We start from the raw sequence: 16,890 nt of genomic DNA on the forward strand, positions 1-16,890 counted from the left end.
CAAAGCTGCACATAATTCTGAAGTGGAAGGAAAATGGCAAATGGTTTTCAAATAATTTTTTTACAAATATGTGATAAGTGTGGCATGCACTTGTATTCAGCCCCCCGGAGTCAATACTTTTGTAGAACCACCTTTCACTGCAATTACAGCTGCAAGTCTTTTTGGGTATGTTTCTACCAGCTTTGCACATCTAGAGTGACATTTTTGCCCATTCTTCTTTGCAAAATAGCTCAAGCTCTGTCAAATTGGATGGAAAGCATATGTGAACAGCAATTTTCAAGTCTTGCCACAGATTCTCAATTGGATTTAGGTCTGACTGGGCCATTCTAACACATGAATATGCTTTGATCGAAACCATTCCATTGTAGCTCTGGCTGTATGTTTAGGGTCGTTGTCCTGCTGGAAGGTGAACCTCCACCCCAGTCTCAAGTCTTTTGCAGACTCTGACAGGTTTTCTTCTAAGATTGCTCGGTATTTGGCTCCATCCATCTTCCCATTAACTCTGGCCAGCTTCCCTGTCCCTCCTGAAGATAACATCCCCACAACATGATGCTGCCACCACCATGTTTCATGGTGTGTTCAGGGTGTGTGCAGTGTTAGTTTTCTGCAACACATAGCGTTTTGCTTTTAGGCCAAAAAGTTCAAATTTGGTCTCATCTGACCAGAGCACCTTCTTCCACATTTTTTGCTGTGTCCCCCACATGGCTTCTTGCAAACTGCAAACGGAACTTCACATGGCTTTCTTTCAACAATGGCTTTCTTCTTGTAATTTTTCCATAAAGGCCAGATTTGTGGAGTGCACGATTAATAGCTGTCCTGTGGACAGATCCTCCCACCTGAGCTGTGGATCTCTGCATCTCCTCTAGAGTTACCATGGGCCTCTTGGTTGCTTCTCTGATTAATGCTCTCCATGCCCAGCCTGTCTGTTTAGGTGGACGTCCATGTCTTGGTAGGTTTGTAGTTGTGCCATACTCATTCCATTTTCGGATGATGGATTGAACAGTGCTCCATGAGATGTTCAAAGCTTGGGATATTTTTTTTTAACCTAATCCTGCTCTAAACTTCTCCACAACTTTATCCCTGACCTGTCTGCTTTGTTCCTTGGCCTTCACGATGTGGTTTGTTCACTAATGTTCTCGTACAAACCTCTGAGGGCTTCACGGAACACCTGTATTTATACTGAGATTAAATTAAACAAAGGTGTACTCTATTTACTAATTTAGGTGACTTCTGAAGGCAATTGGTTCCACTAGATTTTAGTTAGGGGTATCAGAATAAAGGGGGCTGAATACAAATGCACGCCACACTTTTCAGATCTTTATTTGTAAAAGGTTTGAAAACCATTTTTTCATTTTTCCTTCCACTTCACAATTATCTGCCACTTTGTGTTAGTCTATCACATGAACTCCCATTTTAAAATACATTTTGTTTTTGGTTGTAACATGACAAAATGTGGAAAATTTCAAGGGGTATGAATACTTTTTCAAGGCACTGTAGTGTAAGAATCGTCTGGTACCTTGCCCAAATTAATTATAATGCGATACCTGAAATTTTTTTTTCATAAATTCAAATGGAAAATATAAACTACTTAAAACAACCTCAAATGTTCATAGTGGTCATACAATAGCACGATAAAAAAAAAAAGAATCCAAACAGAAGAATTGACAACTACATACATAGTACATTTGATGCTAATTAAATGTTAATTACATAGTTCATAAAGATTTTTACATTTTCCGTGGTAAAACCTCTCAAAAAGGGCAAAAAAAAACCTCATAAAACTAAAAAAATACATTTTCTGAGTGTTCTAATCAGTTCAAACAAGGAGCCCTAGACAACAGTCTTGGGGAGATGAAATGAGCGGGGAGATTAAGCAAAAATGAAAAAGGGTAAACAAAAAATTCTAAGCCTATGAAAAATAAGTAGGACCTTTTTATGAAGCGTTGAATTCCCACTCAACAGTGGTGAAAGTGTAGATCAATTTTTGTCCACAGCATGTCCTCGCCAATGGGGATTGAATTTATCTATACCAAAGACTAGTGTACCCGCGGAGTCTTTGTTGTGGACAGTCCCTGGGGACACTATGGCCCTTAAAGAATATGTAAACCAAACATTTCATATTCCTGATATGTGCCTGCTGTACCATTTACTTGTATGAAAAAATATCCTGTTTGTATTGCTTCCTTTGTGTGAAATTTCTGTTGTTCCTGCAAGTCCCTCTAGTTTTCTGTTAAAAACTGACCACATTAGGAAGGAGAGCACAGCATGGTCAGTTCTCTAGCTATGCTATGAACTCATCTTGCTCTCCAATGATCACACTTGTCCTGACCCCCCCTGCACAGCCTATCACTGGGTAGTTCAGTGTACTGCTGTTTTCTCCTTCCCTAGCTGTTATGCAGTTGAGAACAGAGGCTATGTGATCACATGTTAAAAAAGGTATTTGTGTGTGTGTGTGTACTTTTGTGTTTTTATTTATACAAAAATGTTTTGCCTTTTTCATTTCCATTTTAAATTGACTGTGTTGTATTACAAGGTGAGGGTTCACAATCACTTTAAAACTTTTTTTTTTTTTTTTTTTGCCCAAGTGTTTGGTTAGGCGAACATCCAATGCCCATTTGGTCCTCGCAAACATACTGAAGAGCACACAAGCATTGTAACAAATGCACAGCATGGTTGTACATGTAATAATGGGTTTGACAGTATAGTTCCAGGATATGGCCGTTAAATGGAAGGTTTCAACCCTCCTGTCTCCACAACCATTCACCTAACACATTACATTTCCTACAATGTAAAAAGCCAGCTAAGGTATTAAAAAAATACAGGATATTTTAGGTGGACCAAAAATATTCAGAGCTGTACGATCAAAGAAGAAACACCCCATATGTGTTTAGACGGTAGTTTCGGTCTCAAGATTCTATCCTTCTGTAATATGTGCCCAGTGGATTGTTGACTACTTTGCACGTAGAAAATGCACCAATGTTTACACAAGACCTATTTTCGTTAAAGCGGAGCTCCACTCAAAAGGGGAAGTTCCACTTGAAGGCTTCGTCCCCCGTTAAGGATTTTCAACTTTGGGGTGCAGTACCCAATCTTGACAGGTACCTGATCCCACTTCCAATCCGATCGCCTAGGCGATCGGAAGCAGAAGTTGTCTTCTCGCCCCCGCTGCTGACTTTTTTTTTTTTTTTTTTTTTTTTTTTTTTAATTGTGACTGGAGCAACGCCATTCCCCTTATGATATTGTGACTAAAGTGCAACTTTATTCCCTTGGTCTTATATGAGATGATTATCCTTAGAAGTGAATACTGCCTTGTATCTATTTATGGCCAGGCTGATTGTACCCTAGTCAATCTAACGATCGACAAGGGTGCAACCAGCCTGTTGGATTTCTCTGCTGGGCTGCCTTACACTAGCAATGGTCTTCTTTATGCACTAGGTTACAAACTTCCAGTGTTTCCTTGGTAGCAATGGATAACCTTAAAACCCAAATTACTCATTACTTCTGCTGGTAATGTAATTTTCAGTAATATTCATACCTCTGTGTGCTTTAAGCTGCATCTAAAGTGGATGTAGAAATGTGTTGTGGTGTTTTCGATGGAACTGGTTTCACCTGTGCATTTGTGTGGTTTTTTTTTTTTTGGTTTTTTTTTTTTGGTTTTTTATTACATCTCGATTTCCAGTGTTTTTCATTGGCACACCTTTTTATAAGGATAAATGGTAACATATGTAACATGTACAGTGTGCTGCACAGAGATATTTCCTCTTCCTGTAAAATGCCACCAGAAAACATGTTAAAACACATGCCCAGTTGCGTTTAACGTTTTGTTTTTAACCCGCTTGCCTGCCGCCCTATAGCAGAAATACTGCTACAGGTTGGCAGGGCTGTGTGTGTACTTGTATTTCTGGGTAGGGGGAGTGCCCGTGCTGCCATTGGTGATCACTGGGTCACTGCCAGAGATTCCCAACTGACACCTGGCGATCGCCGAGTATCAGTGACTGGGGAGAGGTCTGTATGTAAACAGTACAGATCTCTCCTATGTCAGCTCCAGCATGCTGCTTTTGTATTGCTCTGCATAGCAGAGCAATACGAAGCAGCATGCTTACACGGTAAAACTCTCACACAGCACACATTTAACCCTTTGATCGCCCCAGATGTTAACCCTTTCCTGCCCAGTGTCATTAGTATAGTGCCATTGCTTTTTATTAGCACTGATCACTGTACTAGTGTCACTGGGGATGTCAGTGGCAGTCAGTTCTACCCCAGTGTCAGAATGCTCGCCGCAGTCCTGATATAAGTTGCTGATCGCCGCCATTAGTAGTATTAAAAAATAAATATAAATTTTTTTTTGTATATATTGCATTTGTAGACTAACTTTTTCACATAAAGCAATTAATTTGCTTGTAATAGGATTTTTTTTTTTTACTGGACATGTTTAATTGCAAAATAATTTTTTTTTTCTCAAAATTGTCAGTTTTATTTGTTTTATAGTGCAAAAAATAAAACCCACTGAGGCGATCCATTTGTGGGGAAAAAGACAAATTTAATTTGGGTGCAGTGTTGCATGACCACGCAGTTGTAAGTTGAGGTAACGCAGCGCCGTATCACAAAAAATGGCCTGGTCAGGAAGGGGGGTAAATCCTCTGGAGGACAAGTTTGTTAAGCAAACTTTTATAAGCATAACTAAACCCAAGAACAAAATTTTAATATATTCTACTTCACTGGTCCTTAGGTGTGTTGGCTGCTTTTTGTTTTCTTTTATTTGGTTAAGAACATTTTAAGCAAGTACAGAGAATCTTTTGAATTTGCCTAAAATGCAGTGTCTTTGTCACTTCCTGCATCTTTCATGAGTTTAAACTACTAATCTCCCCACCTCCTAGGTAATGAAGAACAACAAAGACAGACATGGTTGTAGTCCATCCTGAGTGGCAACCATGGCTTCCTCAGTGTATATTGTGGAGTAGTTAGTGTAGCTACTGTGGACAGGAAATTTTATTTTAAAAGATAAACGGGAGAAAATAAATGGCCACAAAAAAATACTAATGCAGTCCCCTTATCCAGGAACTGCAATATATTAAATATTATGGATTTGGATACTTTTTGTTGCAGAAGTCCAAACACACCCAGGAGATACTTGCCATGTGTAGACTAGATAGTAGCAGTTTCACTGTGTAACTATAATGCAAATGTATAATACAGGGGAAAATGCATACAGAAGCCAATGTACTTGGGCATCAAGCACAGCAGCAAGTCCAGTGCACTATGACTTTACATATGTTTCCCAAACTACCAAAGGAGTTGCTTCAAATTTATTTTTATATTCACCTGTATGGGGGGAAAAAAAGGAACTCCGATGCAAACATCCCTGTACTTTGATTCCTAGGGCATGCCACCAATGGTCCAGTGTATTATATGGGCAAGGATTAAGCCATTAGGGTGCCCTGAGGTGGCCATAATGAGTGCTTCCAACATTGAAAGTGCTTTTTGTTGCTAATGGAGATTTTTTAGCTTGTTAGAAAATCTGTATTGCCTAGTTGATAAAGATGTTAAGTGCTCGTGTGTCACTTCTTCAGTCCGCAAAACACCTAACCATTGCACCTATCTGAGCTTTTTATCACCTGATTCCAAAACGGTGGCCATGAATTTTGGAGTTGGGCAACTTTGTGACTATGTAACAGCCTTCACCCCTATGAGAGGGATTTCCAAAAGATTTTGTAGTGTATGTGAAAGTTTGTGAGGTGAAGTGCTAATGTTAGATTCGAAGATCTGGCTTGCAGCCTGCATCCCAAAGCAATAGGTTTAACCACTTCCCAACTATGCTACGCTATAGTGCAGTCCGCTACTGCTGGGAAGGCTTCCATGGAAGTCCTCCCAGAACCACACCCCTTGTGTGCCCACTGGGGTGTGCTCCAAGTGCGATTTGTGATCGCTGTGTCCTTCAGACACAGTTGATCACGTGTCCAAGTAAAGAGCCAATCGGCTGCCTTTTGCCATGTGACCAGCTATGTCCAATCATGGCTGATCAGTGTAAATAGGAAATGTCGGTTATCGGCAGTCTTTTCACACTGACAGTGCATGAGGAGAGCCTAGAGGCAGCATTTTTCATGGGGACATCTACATTGACCATCAATTTGGCCAATAGTGCCCATCAGTGCTGGCTATCAGTGCCTCCTCAGTGATGCCTGTCATTGCCTCCTCATCAGTGCCCATGAGTGTAGCCTATCATTGCCAATCACTGTAGGAGAAAAATCACTTATTTACAAAACTTTATAACCAAAACTTAAGAGAAATGTGTTGTGTGTGTGTGTGTGTGTGTGTGTGTGTGTGTGTGTGTGTTTTTTTTTTTTTTTTTGTTTTTTTTTTTTTTGTTTAGCAAAAAACAAAAACCCTGAGTGGTGATTAAATACTGCCAAAAGAAATCTCTATTTGTCCAAATAAAAGGTAAAAATGTAGTTTGGGTACAGTGGTGCATGACAGCGCAACTTCATTCAAAGTGCGACAGTGCTGAAAGTTTAAAAATTGGCCTCGGCAGGAAGGGGGTAAAAGTGCCCAGTAGGCAAGCGGTTCAGAACCGGTTTCTATGCAAGCCCTTTATATTTGTTCACACTGAGCTTGCAAAATCATGTCCTTACGGACCTGGCTTTGTGTAGATGTGCACCATCATAGTGCAACGGAAGAGGGTCTCAAAATGTTGCCACAGGGTTGGATGTGTACAGTTGTCTAACCATTTTTGTATGGTATGCTGTAGCACAGTACCCTCCTGAGTTCAGTAATTTGGAATAATGTCCACGCTTTTGGCCATATGGTGTATAGGAATCCAAGTATTTAGTGGTTTAATAGTCAGCAATTTATTGGCAGCCTGTAGAGAATTTGGGTAATGTGTTCATAACAGGGATTAGAATATAATACGTGTTAAAGCAGTTTAGTAAAGTCAGTGCAAATGCATGAATTTAGATGGTAAAGTGTTTACGTTTATTTGTCCCTGATGCCTGAGTTGTAATGTACATTTATCTTGCTTCCCATCTAAGGCACAACGATTACAAGGTGGCATCACCTGCACTGAGAGCTGTAGGAAATATTGTTACAGGAGATGACATCCAGACACAGGTGAGAGCCAGTATGTAACTATACTATATATTAGTTTTTACTTTTCTTTTAAGGAAATGTATTGTTGGCTTTTGCAAATTGTATTTTTCCTGCTGAATTCTGTCAGTTTAAGCACACGTAATTGTATGAATGCTGGAATAACACCCCAGAAAAATTGCAGATAAAATGTTCCCCAGTATTAATTTTCTTTGAAAAACAAGTGAATTCTTGCAATAGACTGGTAATCATGGAAAGCCTCTGTTTTGCAATAAATTATTTTTTCTTTCTCATTCTCAGCATTGCAGAGGAGGCCAAGAGCCATGGCTATGAAAATCAGTATGTTGTGTACAGCAATATGTAACACCAGACAGCACCCTAGCAACATAATTACTACACACTTACTATAATTATCTATTTATAAGCCGCCAATATGTGCTGACCATTGCATAACAATAGGGGGCTGAGTGTTTGATTTTAAGATGAGGGTTGTCCAAGAGAAATTTTGAAACTTTTTTCATACATACCTTTTGTATCCGTTTTGTGAGCGAGGGGAACATTAGTATGCCATTGGATGAACGGTGACGATAGTTTGGGTTATTTTTGGATGAGGTCTGAAATATTCATGAAGCATAGGTTGTGAACTGTTAGTAAGACAAAGTATAGTAACTTGAATTTTACTATTGGATCGATTGGAAGCCAGTTGAGAGACGGGCAGTGTAGTGGGAAAAGTATGTCCACGATTAATTGTTTTCATTAGCAACCACCTTAGGCAAGATAAGTCCAAATTGTGAGTTTATTAGCATATGAGGAGTCAAACTAGAACAAGTATGCAAGTTTCCATCAGCACACCGTATATTCGTGTACATTCGTGGTCAGTTAAAGTGGTTGTAAACCTCAGACATTATGAACAAAGCATATCCCTCTGTAGTGTGTAGTTGTCTGATTCCAGAGCACTGTTATTTATTTCTGCTGCTTCATTCCCCGCTATCTGCATGATTCATTTCTGAGAAAAATGTCAGTGAAGGGACCTTCAGCAGATTGACAGCAGCAGTTCCTGTGTTTTGTGTGAAGGGAAGTGTCTCTTTCCTCAAGTCAGCTTGCAGAGCTCTCCTCACTGAGCTTTGTAAAGTGTGACTTCAGCTCTCTGCCCCCTTTTTTTTTTTTTTTTTTTTTTTTTTATCTGAACTCTCAGGAAAGCAATACTTTTCAGGCTCCTGCAGACAAAAATAATAAATGCACATTTTTTTACCTGCAAAAAAAGTGCATTTTATTATATATATATTTTTTTTTTTCTAAAAGGTGAACTTTATCCTTAACTTTTTTTTCTCCAGCACTGTGAATGTTTTAATGAGTATTCAATAAAGACGCAACAAATTAGGCATGTTGTTTGTCTATTGTAAAAGGATTAGGGAAATTTGTACCAAAAAGTCTGAGCATTTTGTCTGTCGTTTTGAAAGATTGTTTGTTTGCTTTTAATGTGATTTTGGAAGGAATGAACTTTACTGAACAAAAACCACATACAGCGTTAGAAATGCATCTATTTGAGAACATTTTTCCATCCTGCTCCCTTGAGTGTTCTTGTCACTGCAGTTGATAACAACCGTTGACTTTGCCCATTATTAGAAAAATGAACTAATTTTCTTAGAACCACCTTTCCCCAAAAATTTTCATTAGAAATTCTACGCATCTATGGCCAACTGTTAGATGAAGATCAGATCACATTTTATGGCAAATTAATACAGAACGATTTTCTTTTGGAACATACTAAATTTATAGGCCTCATCATACAACTGGGAAGTATTGTGCATCATGGGAGATTATGAAGAAGGCAGAAGCGAGGAATAGATTGAGACAACTGTTATTTTGGCTGGGGTAAACTGACAAATGTAAAATGTATACACTCTAAAATCTAATCAAGGGAGGGATACTGACTGGAGCAGCAGACAATTTGCAAGCCCAAGGATATATGTAAAAAAAAATTTGAGTCAGGAGCCACGATTGAGGGAGAGGTTGGAGCCAAGCAGTGTTAAGGGTTTGGGGGAACCAGAATCTAGATTCATGCACTGTATAGAAGAAATCAGAACCAAGTATGATGAAAAGAACATGCTGAACAAAGTGAATCTAGATACTCTACATACTCATGTAATAAATGGTAATGCAGCAGCCAGATTGGTACAGGCACAAATTGCCAAATTTTGCATCCATTAATAAAAGCAAAGAATTGCAGCACTGAAGATGTTACAGGCTGAACAGAATGAAGTATTTCATATGATTGTCTATGGATAAATATGACATTCTGGAACAGCATAGGAAAGGAATTAATGATGGCTGTTGTATGCGTACTGCATAGAACTCAAAATGTTTACCCCTGCCCGAATAAGCCATGCGCTCATTTGTCTGCACATTGGCAGAGCACATAAAAGAAACCTCTCACCAGCACAAAGCATTAGTCTATTCTGTTCGTACCCCAAGTTTAAAGGTCAGCCATCAGGCCTATTATTTACACTGGCAGAAACTAACTTCTATATTAGTAATGTGGAACAACTCTCCAAGGCCATAGTTGCCATCATTGTCTGTATATACCCACCAGCACACACTAAGTGCTTCTCCTTATTGTCATAATACTTGGTTCTGATTTCTTCTATACAGTGCATGATTATAGATTCTGGTTCCTCCAAATCCTTAACACTGCTTGGCTCCAACCTCTCCCTCAATCGTGGCTCCTGACTCAATTTTTTTTTCTTGTATCCTTGGGCTTGCAAATTGTCTGCTGCTTCAGTCGGTATCCCTCCCTTGATCAGTCTTTAATGGCTCTTCTTCCTGTACAGTACAGGTGCCATTTCATGACTTATTATTCCAGGTACTTGTATAGTGCCGTCAATTTACACAGCACTTTACATATATATTGTACATTTACATCAGTCCCTAACCCTCAAGGGGCGTACTGTCTAAGGTCCCTAACTAACATTTTATACATACACATACTAGGGCCAATCTAGACAGGATCCAATTAACCTACCAACATGTCTTTGGAGCGTGGGAGGAAACCAGAGTACCCAGAGGAAACCCGCACAGGAAGAACATGCAATTTACAGGCAGGTGGTGCCGTGGTTGTCATTCAAACCAACGACTCTAGTGCTGCCAGGAGCAAGTGCTAACCATTTATCCACTGTGCTGCCCCAGACTCTTCTATGCATAGTGCTGTTTTCAGTGCGCAGTTATAGAACTGTGCGTCTGTGTAATACTGTTTTATTTTTATCTGAACTTTAAGAGATGACAGGTTATTTCTGTGTAAATGCAAAGTCTGTGGTTGACTTTATATGTAGTACTGGGGGTCATGAGCTTGTGCAGAACCTGGTTTACTTTAGGCACAGTTAAGAATGCGGTGCACTTTCCATGCAGCAAGTCTAGTAAACTGGTCTACAGATAGCCATTGGAAAGCACAGATAGGGTTCTGTGTAGAGTATTACCATGTAGAGCCCCCTAGTTTCCTCTAATACAGAGAACTTATTTATTTTTCATAAGGTTATCTTAAACTGCTCAGCCCTGCCTTGTCTCCTGCATCTACTAAGTAGTCCTAAGGAATCTATTCGTAAAGAGGCCTGCTGGACCATTTCTAATATCACGGCTGGAAACAGAGCTCAAATACAGGTAATGTGTGCATATTGCAAATTTTAAAACTTTTCTATAAGCAGCTCCTTTTTCATTGCAAGGTTTTAAGCAGTACCGTTTTTTTTTTTTTAACATAGGCTGTTGCAGATGCCAATATATTTCCAGTGTTAATTGAAATTTTACAAAAGGCCGAGTTTCGAACTCGTAAAGAAGCTGCATGGGCAATCACAAATGCCACATCTGGAGGCACTGCAGAACAGATTAGGTAAAATATTGTGTATTAATTAAAATTAAATTAGGAATCCTGTATTAACGTTTACCTTTTCTTCAGGTACCTGGTAAACCTGGGCTGCATTAAACCACTCTGTGACCTCCTTACTGTCATGGATTCTAAAATCGTGCAAGTTGCCCTAAATGGTCTGGAAAATATCCTGCGACTTGGGGATCAAGAGGCAAAACAGGGAGGAAATGGTGGCATAAACCCATATTGCGGGCTTATTGAAGAAGCATATGGTAAGTAGGATTTGGCAAGGAATAAAGTCTGTAGGTCTCATTTGTATTAGGTCAATGTTTTGAAAATCTGTCCTGCAATACCAAGGGACCAAACTAAGAAAGATCTAAATATTTTTATGGTTAAACAAACTTGGCTCGTGAATAAGCCTAGTTCATGCAATTGCACATGAGATACAGCAGGTAAAACAAGTATTGAACATGTCACCATTTTTCTCCGTAAATATATTTCTAAAGGTGCTATTGACATGAAATTTTCACCACATGTCGGTAACAAATTCAATCCATACATACAAAGAAGTTAGGAGTAATAAAATGGAATGACACAAGGAAAAAGTATTGAACACATGAAGGGGATGTGCAAAAAGGCATGGAAAGCCAATACACCAGCTATGGAAAGAACTAAAGATCAGAGTTCATAGAAGAGGCCCACGAAACCTTCAAGATTTGAAGAGTGCAGAAGAATGGGCCAAAATCACACCTGAGCAATGCATGCGACTAGTTTCTCCATACAGTGAGGCATCTTGTCATTCCATTTTCCTACATATAACTTAATTTCTGAATTTGTTTTGGTTTCTTTGTATATATAAATTGCATGGGTTGTTACTGACATGTGGTAAACATTTTCATGTCCGTAGCACCTTTTGGAAATATTTACCTAGAAAAAATGTTGATGTGTTCAATACTTATTTTGCATATGTTTAATTATAGCCTATAGCACAATTTGCATTTTATGCATGTTAAGCCAATGCTCCATTTAAGCAAAGCAGTGTTTCTCTATCATTCATTGATAAACACAGTTGTTCTTGACCATAGGGTTTATAGCGCCACCTACAGGAGTAGGGCATTCGGCAGAAAAAACTGCACTGTCTATGAGCAGTCCTAGCTGGTATAAACCCCCTCTCTGCTATAGTAAGCTCATTTATTTTGCCTAGTGTTCAGGTGTAAGGGCTTAGTTCACTGCTGGGACCTGTCGTTCCGTAGCCTTCCCTTTTTTGTGGGATTTTTTTTTTTCCCCTGCATGGTTCTTAAACAGCCAAGTTGGGCAATTTAGTTCCAGTGGTCTCCCTAGTCTGGCTATCGAGCGCTTGAGGACCTTTTAGCTAACCACTGGGTCAGCCGCAAGATGCCCCATCCTGTACCGGTGTGTTTAGTGAGTTAAACGTCACGCGGGAAAACAGATGACCAGGCGCCAGAGTCTGTTTCACAATAAATGGGGGGGAAAAAAAGGGGGAGGACCCCACTTCCCACCACCCCCTCCCGCCCCCCGCCTTTATGGCTGGTGGGAAGTGGGGTCCTTCCCCTTTTTTTTTTTTTTTTTTTTTTTTTTTTTTTTTCTCTCCCCCCCCCCCCCCCCCATTTTGTTGCTTTGTGGGACAGGACCCTTTACATGGACCTGCCCTCCTCTTGTGGGGTTTTCTACAGATGGGATTCCGACCCGCAAGTGGGGTGCCCCTTGTTTTTTGCACAATGCAGTGCTTTTTCTACCGGAGCAAACCTCTCTTCCTGTCTTGTATTTCTTCTCCAGGTTGGATGGGGCATTTGGGATTCTGGAAGGGCCCTACCACCTTTTAAGTGTCCCATGGGACCGCAAGATGGTATTGGTTGCCCATCCTCTGGTTTCAGTCACTGCTTCAGCTCTTTGTCCGATCTTGTTCGTGGCTCTGATGTCGCTAACACCGAGTAAGCTCTACGCTTACGCCTAGGCCAGGTAGAAATCGATCTCCCCAAGTTTCGTGGACTTGGGCCTCAAATACATATGTTTCATTTTGGATGTGTCCCATTGTCTTCCAGTTTCCATCTCGGCTGTGGTGCTCTAGTCAGTTCTCTGGCTTCTGAGTTGGTCTGCGTTCCGCAAGTCTAAGACAGTCTGGGTCTGTTTACCCTTCCAGGGTATGGGGCTCTTTGGTGCCTCTCAGGTCCCAGATAGTGCCATCCAGACAGGAGAGTAGAGATCATCTTCTCCACAATCCAATGTAGGCTGGAGCTGCACCACTACCAGGGTTTCACTTCTCTGCACACAGGTGTTTTTGTTCACCAGGCTCCTAGAGCAAGGAGCCCAGCTCTTCAGGTCCCCGCAGGGGTTATGGGTCACCCAGGGTTTGTGAGCCCTCTAAGCTGTGGACACTCCGTCTCTTCTGGCTGGGGACTCGCTTACTTCGCTGCACTGATCAGCTCGCTCTACAAATGCCAGGTTGTCTGGCTGGGAGTTGGAGTTTGGGAGTTGAGGGCGGATCAAGGCTGCTGGGTGCCGGTGGATGCTCTACTTCCGTTCAATGTCCTGGACCTGGTGCAATGGCTACAGCTTCTTCGTGGGTGCCCGTTCAGGATTCCATTGAGCTATGCCACGATGGCCTTTGTCAACATTCAAGACAGCATGAAGAGTGTGTCCGGGGCGCTGGATTACTTTTAGATCCCTGCGGTGGGCAGAGCTTCACGTGCCTGTGTACATTACTAGGCATGGTAAACTGGCAAGCGCACTACTTCCGTCGGATGCTGGATCTGGGAGAGTTGTCTCTACTCCTGGAAGGGTTCGACAGCCCTTTCTGTGATGTGACATGACGGATGTGGATATTCTGGCGGCCTGTCTCAATAGGAGAGTACCGGGGTTTGTGACAAGAGCAAGGAATTCTATAGTTGATTTGAAAGTCGCTGAGGTTGCACCATGGAGCCTGTATCTCTCTTTTCTGCTTTTCCTCCTCTCAAGCTTCTCGTTTGCTGCTCAAGATGGGGCCGTAGGTGTTCTGGTCATCCTGGTGGCCCCAGACTGGCCCTGTCATCCCTGGTACACCAATATGGTGCAACTAGTTGCAGACCCACCTGTCCCAAGGATCGATCTTCCACCCCGCTTCCTGTCACTGGCTGGACGGTTTGAGTGTTACATCTGAAGTCTGAGTGACATGGGGTTATCCGGCGTAGTGATTCCTACCAAGTTTTATCGCACTTGCAAAACTTTCTTGTGGTGTGAGGCTGCAGAAATACATCTGTGTTCCTTCTCTGTGACCTGGACTTTAGCCTTTCTTCAGCCAGGGGTTGACCAAGGAGCTTGTCTGTGTGGCATTAAGGGTCGGGTTCTTCACTTGCTATTTTCTTCATTCTTCTTTGGCTACTGACTTGATTCATACCATTACCCACGGGCACCCTGACCTTGGTTCTTTCGGTCCATTGGAAGCCTCCGTTTTGGAGATTAGGGTTCTGCATCTGCCCACGCTCTCCCCTTAGGTCGCCTTCTTGGTTGCTGTCCTTGGTGCTCAGTTTCGGAGTTTGCTGCTGTAGCAAGTGTACACCCAGAGATGGACGCGGTTTAACCATTTTGGCTTCAACCTCCATCTTGGCAAAGGGTCAAACATATTCTTCCCCCCCCCCCCCCATTCTCCCCCTTCCTCTCTGTTCATACACAGTAACATATGGCCTGTGTGTTAGACGTGTCACAGGCCTGCCAGGGCCCAGCAGGGAGCCCCGAGCTATAAAACCCCCAAGGGAGCTGGGGCCTCGCTGTCCAAAGAACCTGAGTAATCTAGCACATCGTAGCAAGATAACACAAACCTTCCCAGGAGTTCAAAGACATTCCAGAGGAGCACGAATCAGATAACCCTTTTAAAATCCATTTTTCCCCTATGTCTCATATCTTGGAATTAAGAGACTTGCAAAAAAAACAGGCATATCTTCAGATTGCCCACGAGAAGACAGTTTGATAGGTCACACTCCTTGACTGGAATACCTAGGAAAGCAGAGTATAATTTCATATCTAATCATTTCTCAGATGCGTCTGTATATTAATCTACCCACAGCAGAGTGTTATTTGTACCTAGGGAAAGTTATGAGCTATGAAAGATTTTGGCTCTAGTTTAAGTCTATGCCCAGACCTTCCCTCCCTAAACGGGGCATTGGTCCTTGACTTCAGAGACACCCCCTGCTAGGGAACTACAAAATGGGCTGTCGGGCCTAAGAGTTAAGTTGAAGAATTCTCCCTTTAACATCAGAACCAACCTGGGAGACGTGCCCTTTTGCTTTGAAACTTAATCTGCAAACCCAAGGCTGATTAGCAAATACTTTAACCTCCTTTGTTACTTCTTTGCTGTGCTGTTGTTCTCTGTATGTATGTATATGTGTATATGTGTGTGTGTATATATGTGTGTGTGTGTATATGTTACATCTTTTTTCTGTAAATATTTTTATTGCACCCTTTTTGACCTTTTTAGTAATAAATCTTTCTTACTGAAAGTGTTGAACTGTTTCTAAAGCTCTTAATGCAATTTACGAATTCCTGCCTCTAAAAGAGCGCTACTGTGTTTTTTGTTTAACCCTCTGTATAACCGGTCTGCGGTGACAGTGTTACACAGACGATTACCTCAACCATTATAGTGTTATTGCTGAGATTGACGAGTTTTCTCTTTCTCTGTACAAAAAGGAGGTGGTGGCAGTGTGAAGGGTTAATTGCATAATTACCCTGACCCAGTAACAATCGCTCCCAGGCTGCCAGTACATCGATTGTGGTCCAATTAGCTGGAAAATCGTTGTGCAGGGTACAGCTGGGTGTGGCATTGTTATGCACGTGACATCGTGGTTTCAGATTGGCTAGTCCTTTGGTCTTGAGTTTGGCGAGAAGGTCAGTGGTCTGATGCCACGTTCGTCACAGCTGCCTTGTCTATAAGTTCCCTCACCTGGTTAAAAACACAGATATGGTGGTTTTCTCTCCCATTACACGTGGTGCAGGTGGTTTATGTTTACTTTGTCTGCTATGGCCCCCTTGCTGGTTTTTTTTTGTCATGGATGGATCGCAAAAGGGCCTGCCGGTCTCCTTTTGCCACCATTTTTTTGTTGGATCCAGCAGATGGCTGTTCAGGATTCTGCCTGCAATAGGTGTGCTTCCCCCTTCCCTGTTATGGCACACTCTACCAGGACACTTCTTGCCTCCTGGGTGTTCTGACATCATGAGGCTGTGTCTCAGGTTTGCAAGGTTGCTGATTTGGCCATCCATGATTACCATTTTTATCACATTTTTCCAAGGTTGATGTGTTTGCATTCTAAGATGCTTCTATTGGCCACAAGGTTTTGCGGACTGCTTTCTTTTTTTTATCTTATTTTTTTCCAATACAAAAAGAGCATCTAATACACGCAAAAATATAAAAAATTTCACCAATACATAAATTCCATTTGCATCCTCTTATACCCTCCTCTCCCCTTCGATTTTCGATTTTCCCCAGTCCATACTGAAATCCTAATTTCTATCCTTTCTCGTGTTTTTATCTTTCAACATTTGTATCCTCTCCGTTATCACCTTCGCTCTGTCGGGTACACCATTAAAACTCCCTCTACTATTCTACCACCTTTATTCCCACCAGTTCCAGATATATTTTGAGATGTTTTGAAAATGAACCATTTACTCCACACTTTCCTAAATTTTTCTATTCTCTCCTCCTCGATTTGACACTGCTCCTCCACCCTGTAGATATTTTCCACTCCTGTTAACCGAGTCATTTATTCTCAGTGATTCTGGGGCAAGCTAAAATTTGGGAATCAAGCTCTTAGCCGCACTGATTAGATGATATACAATAGTACCCTGTTCTTATGTAGTTTTACTAAAGGTTCAAACTTATAAAATAAACATGTCTTTCTGTACAGTAATTCCACTTATTTCCTGAATATATTGTAATATTCCCTTCCAGTAATCCTGTCTTTTCG

General features: G+C 41.3%; 1 protein-coding gene across 3 annotated transcripts in view; it reads left to right on the forward strand.

The window, feature by feature from the left end:
• The window catches only part of KPNA6 (karyopherin subunit alpha 6), a 71,035-nt gene that overhangs the window by 36,921 nt on the left and 17,224 nt on the right, over positions 1-16,890 (forward strand). For all 3 annotated transcript variants that reach the window (XR_016312261.1, XM_089673835.1, XM_089673836.1), the window contains exons 10-13: positions 7,026-7,104; positions 10,609-10,734; positions 10,833-10,960; positions 11,027-11,208. Coding sequence is in view for 2 of the 3 variants with exons in the window: in XM_089673835.1 (XP_089529961.1) it covers positions 7,026-7,104; positions 10,609-10,734; positions 10,833-10,960; positions 11,027-11,208 (515 nt within the window). In the remaining variant the exon portion in view is untranslated. The remainder of the gene's footprint in view (positions 1-7,025; positions 7,105-10,608; positions 10,735-10,832; positions 10,961-11,026; positions 11,209-16,890) is intronic.

Source organism: Staurois parvus, unplaced genomic scaffold (genome assembly GCF_062004578.1).
Source record: "Staurois parvus isolate SC_StPar_1 unplaced genomic scaffold, SC_StPar_1.0 ptg000145l, whole genome shotgun sequence".
In the NCBI taxonomy this organism is placed as follows: domain Eukaryota; kingdom Metazoa; phylum Chordata; class Amphibia; order Anura; family Ranidae; genus Staurois; species Staurois parvus.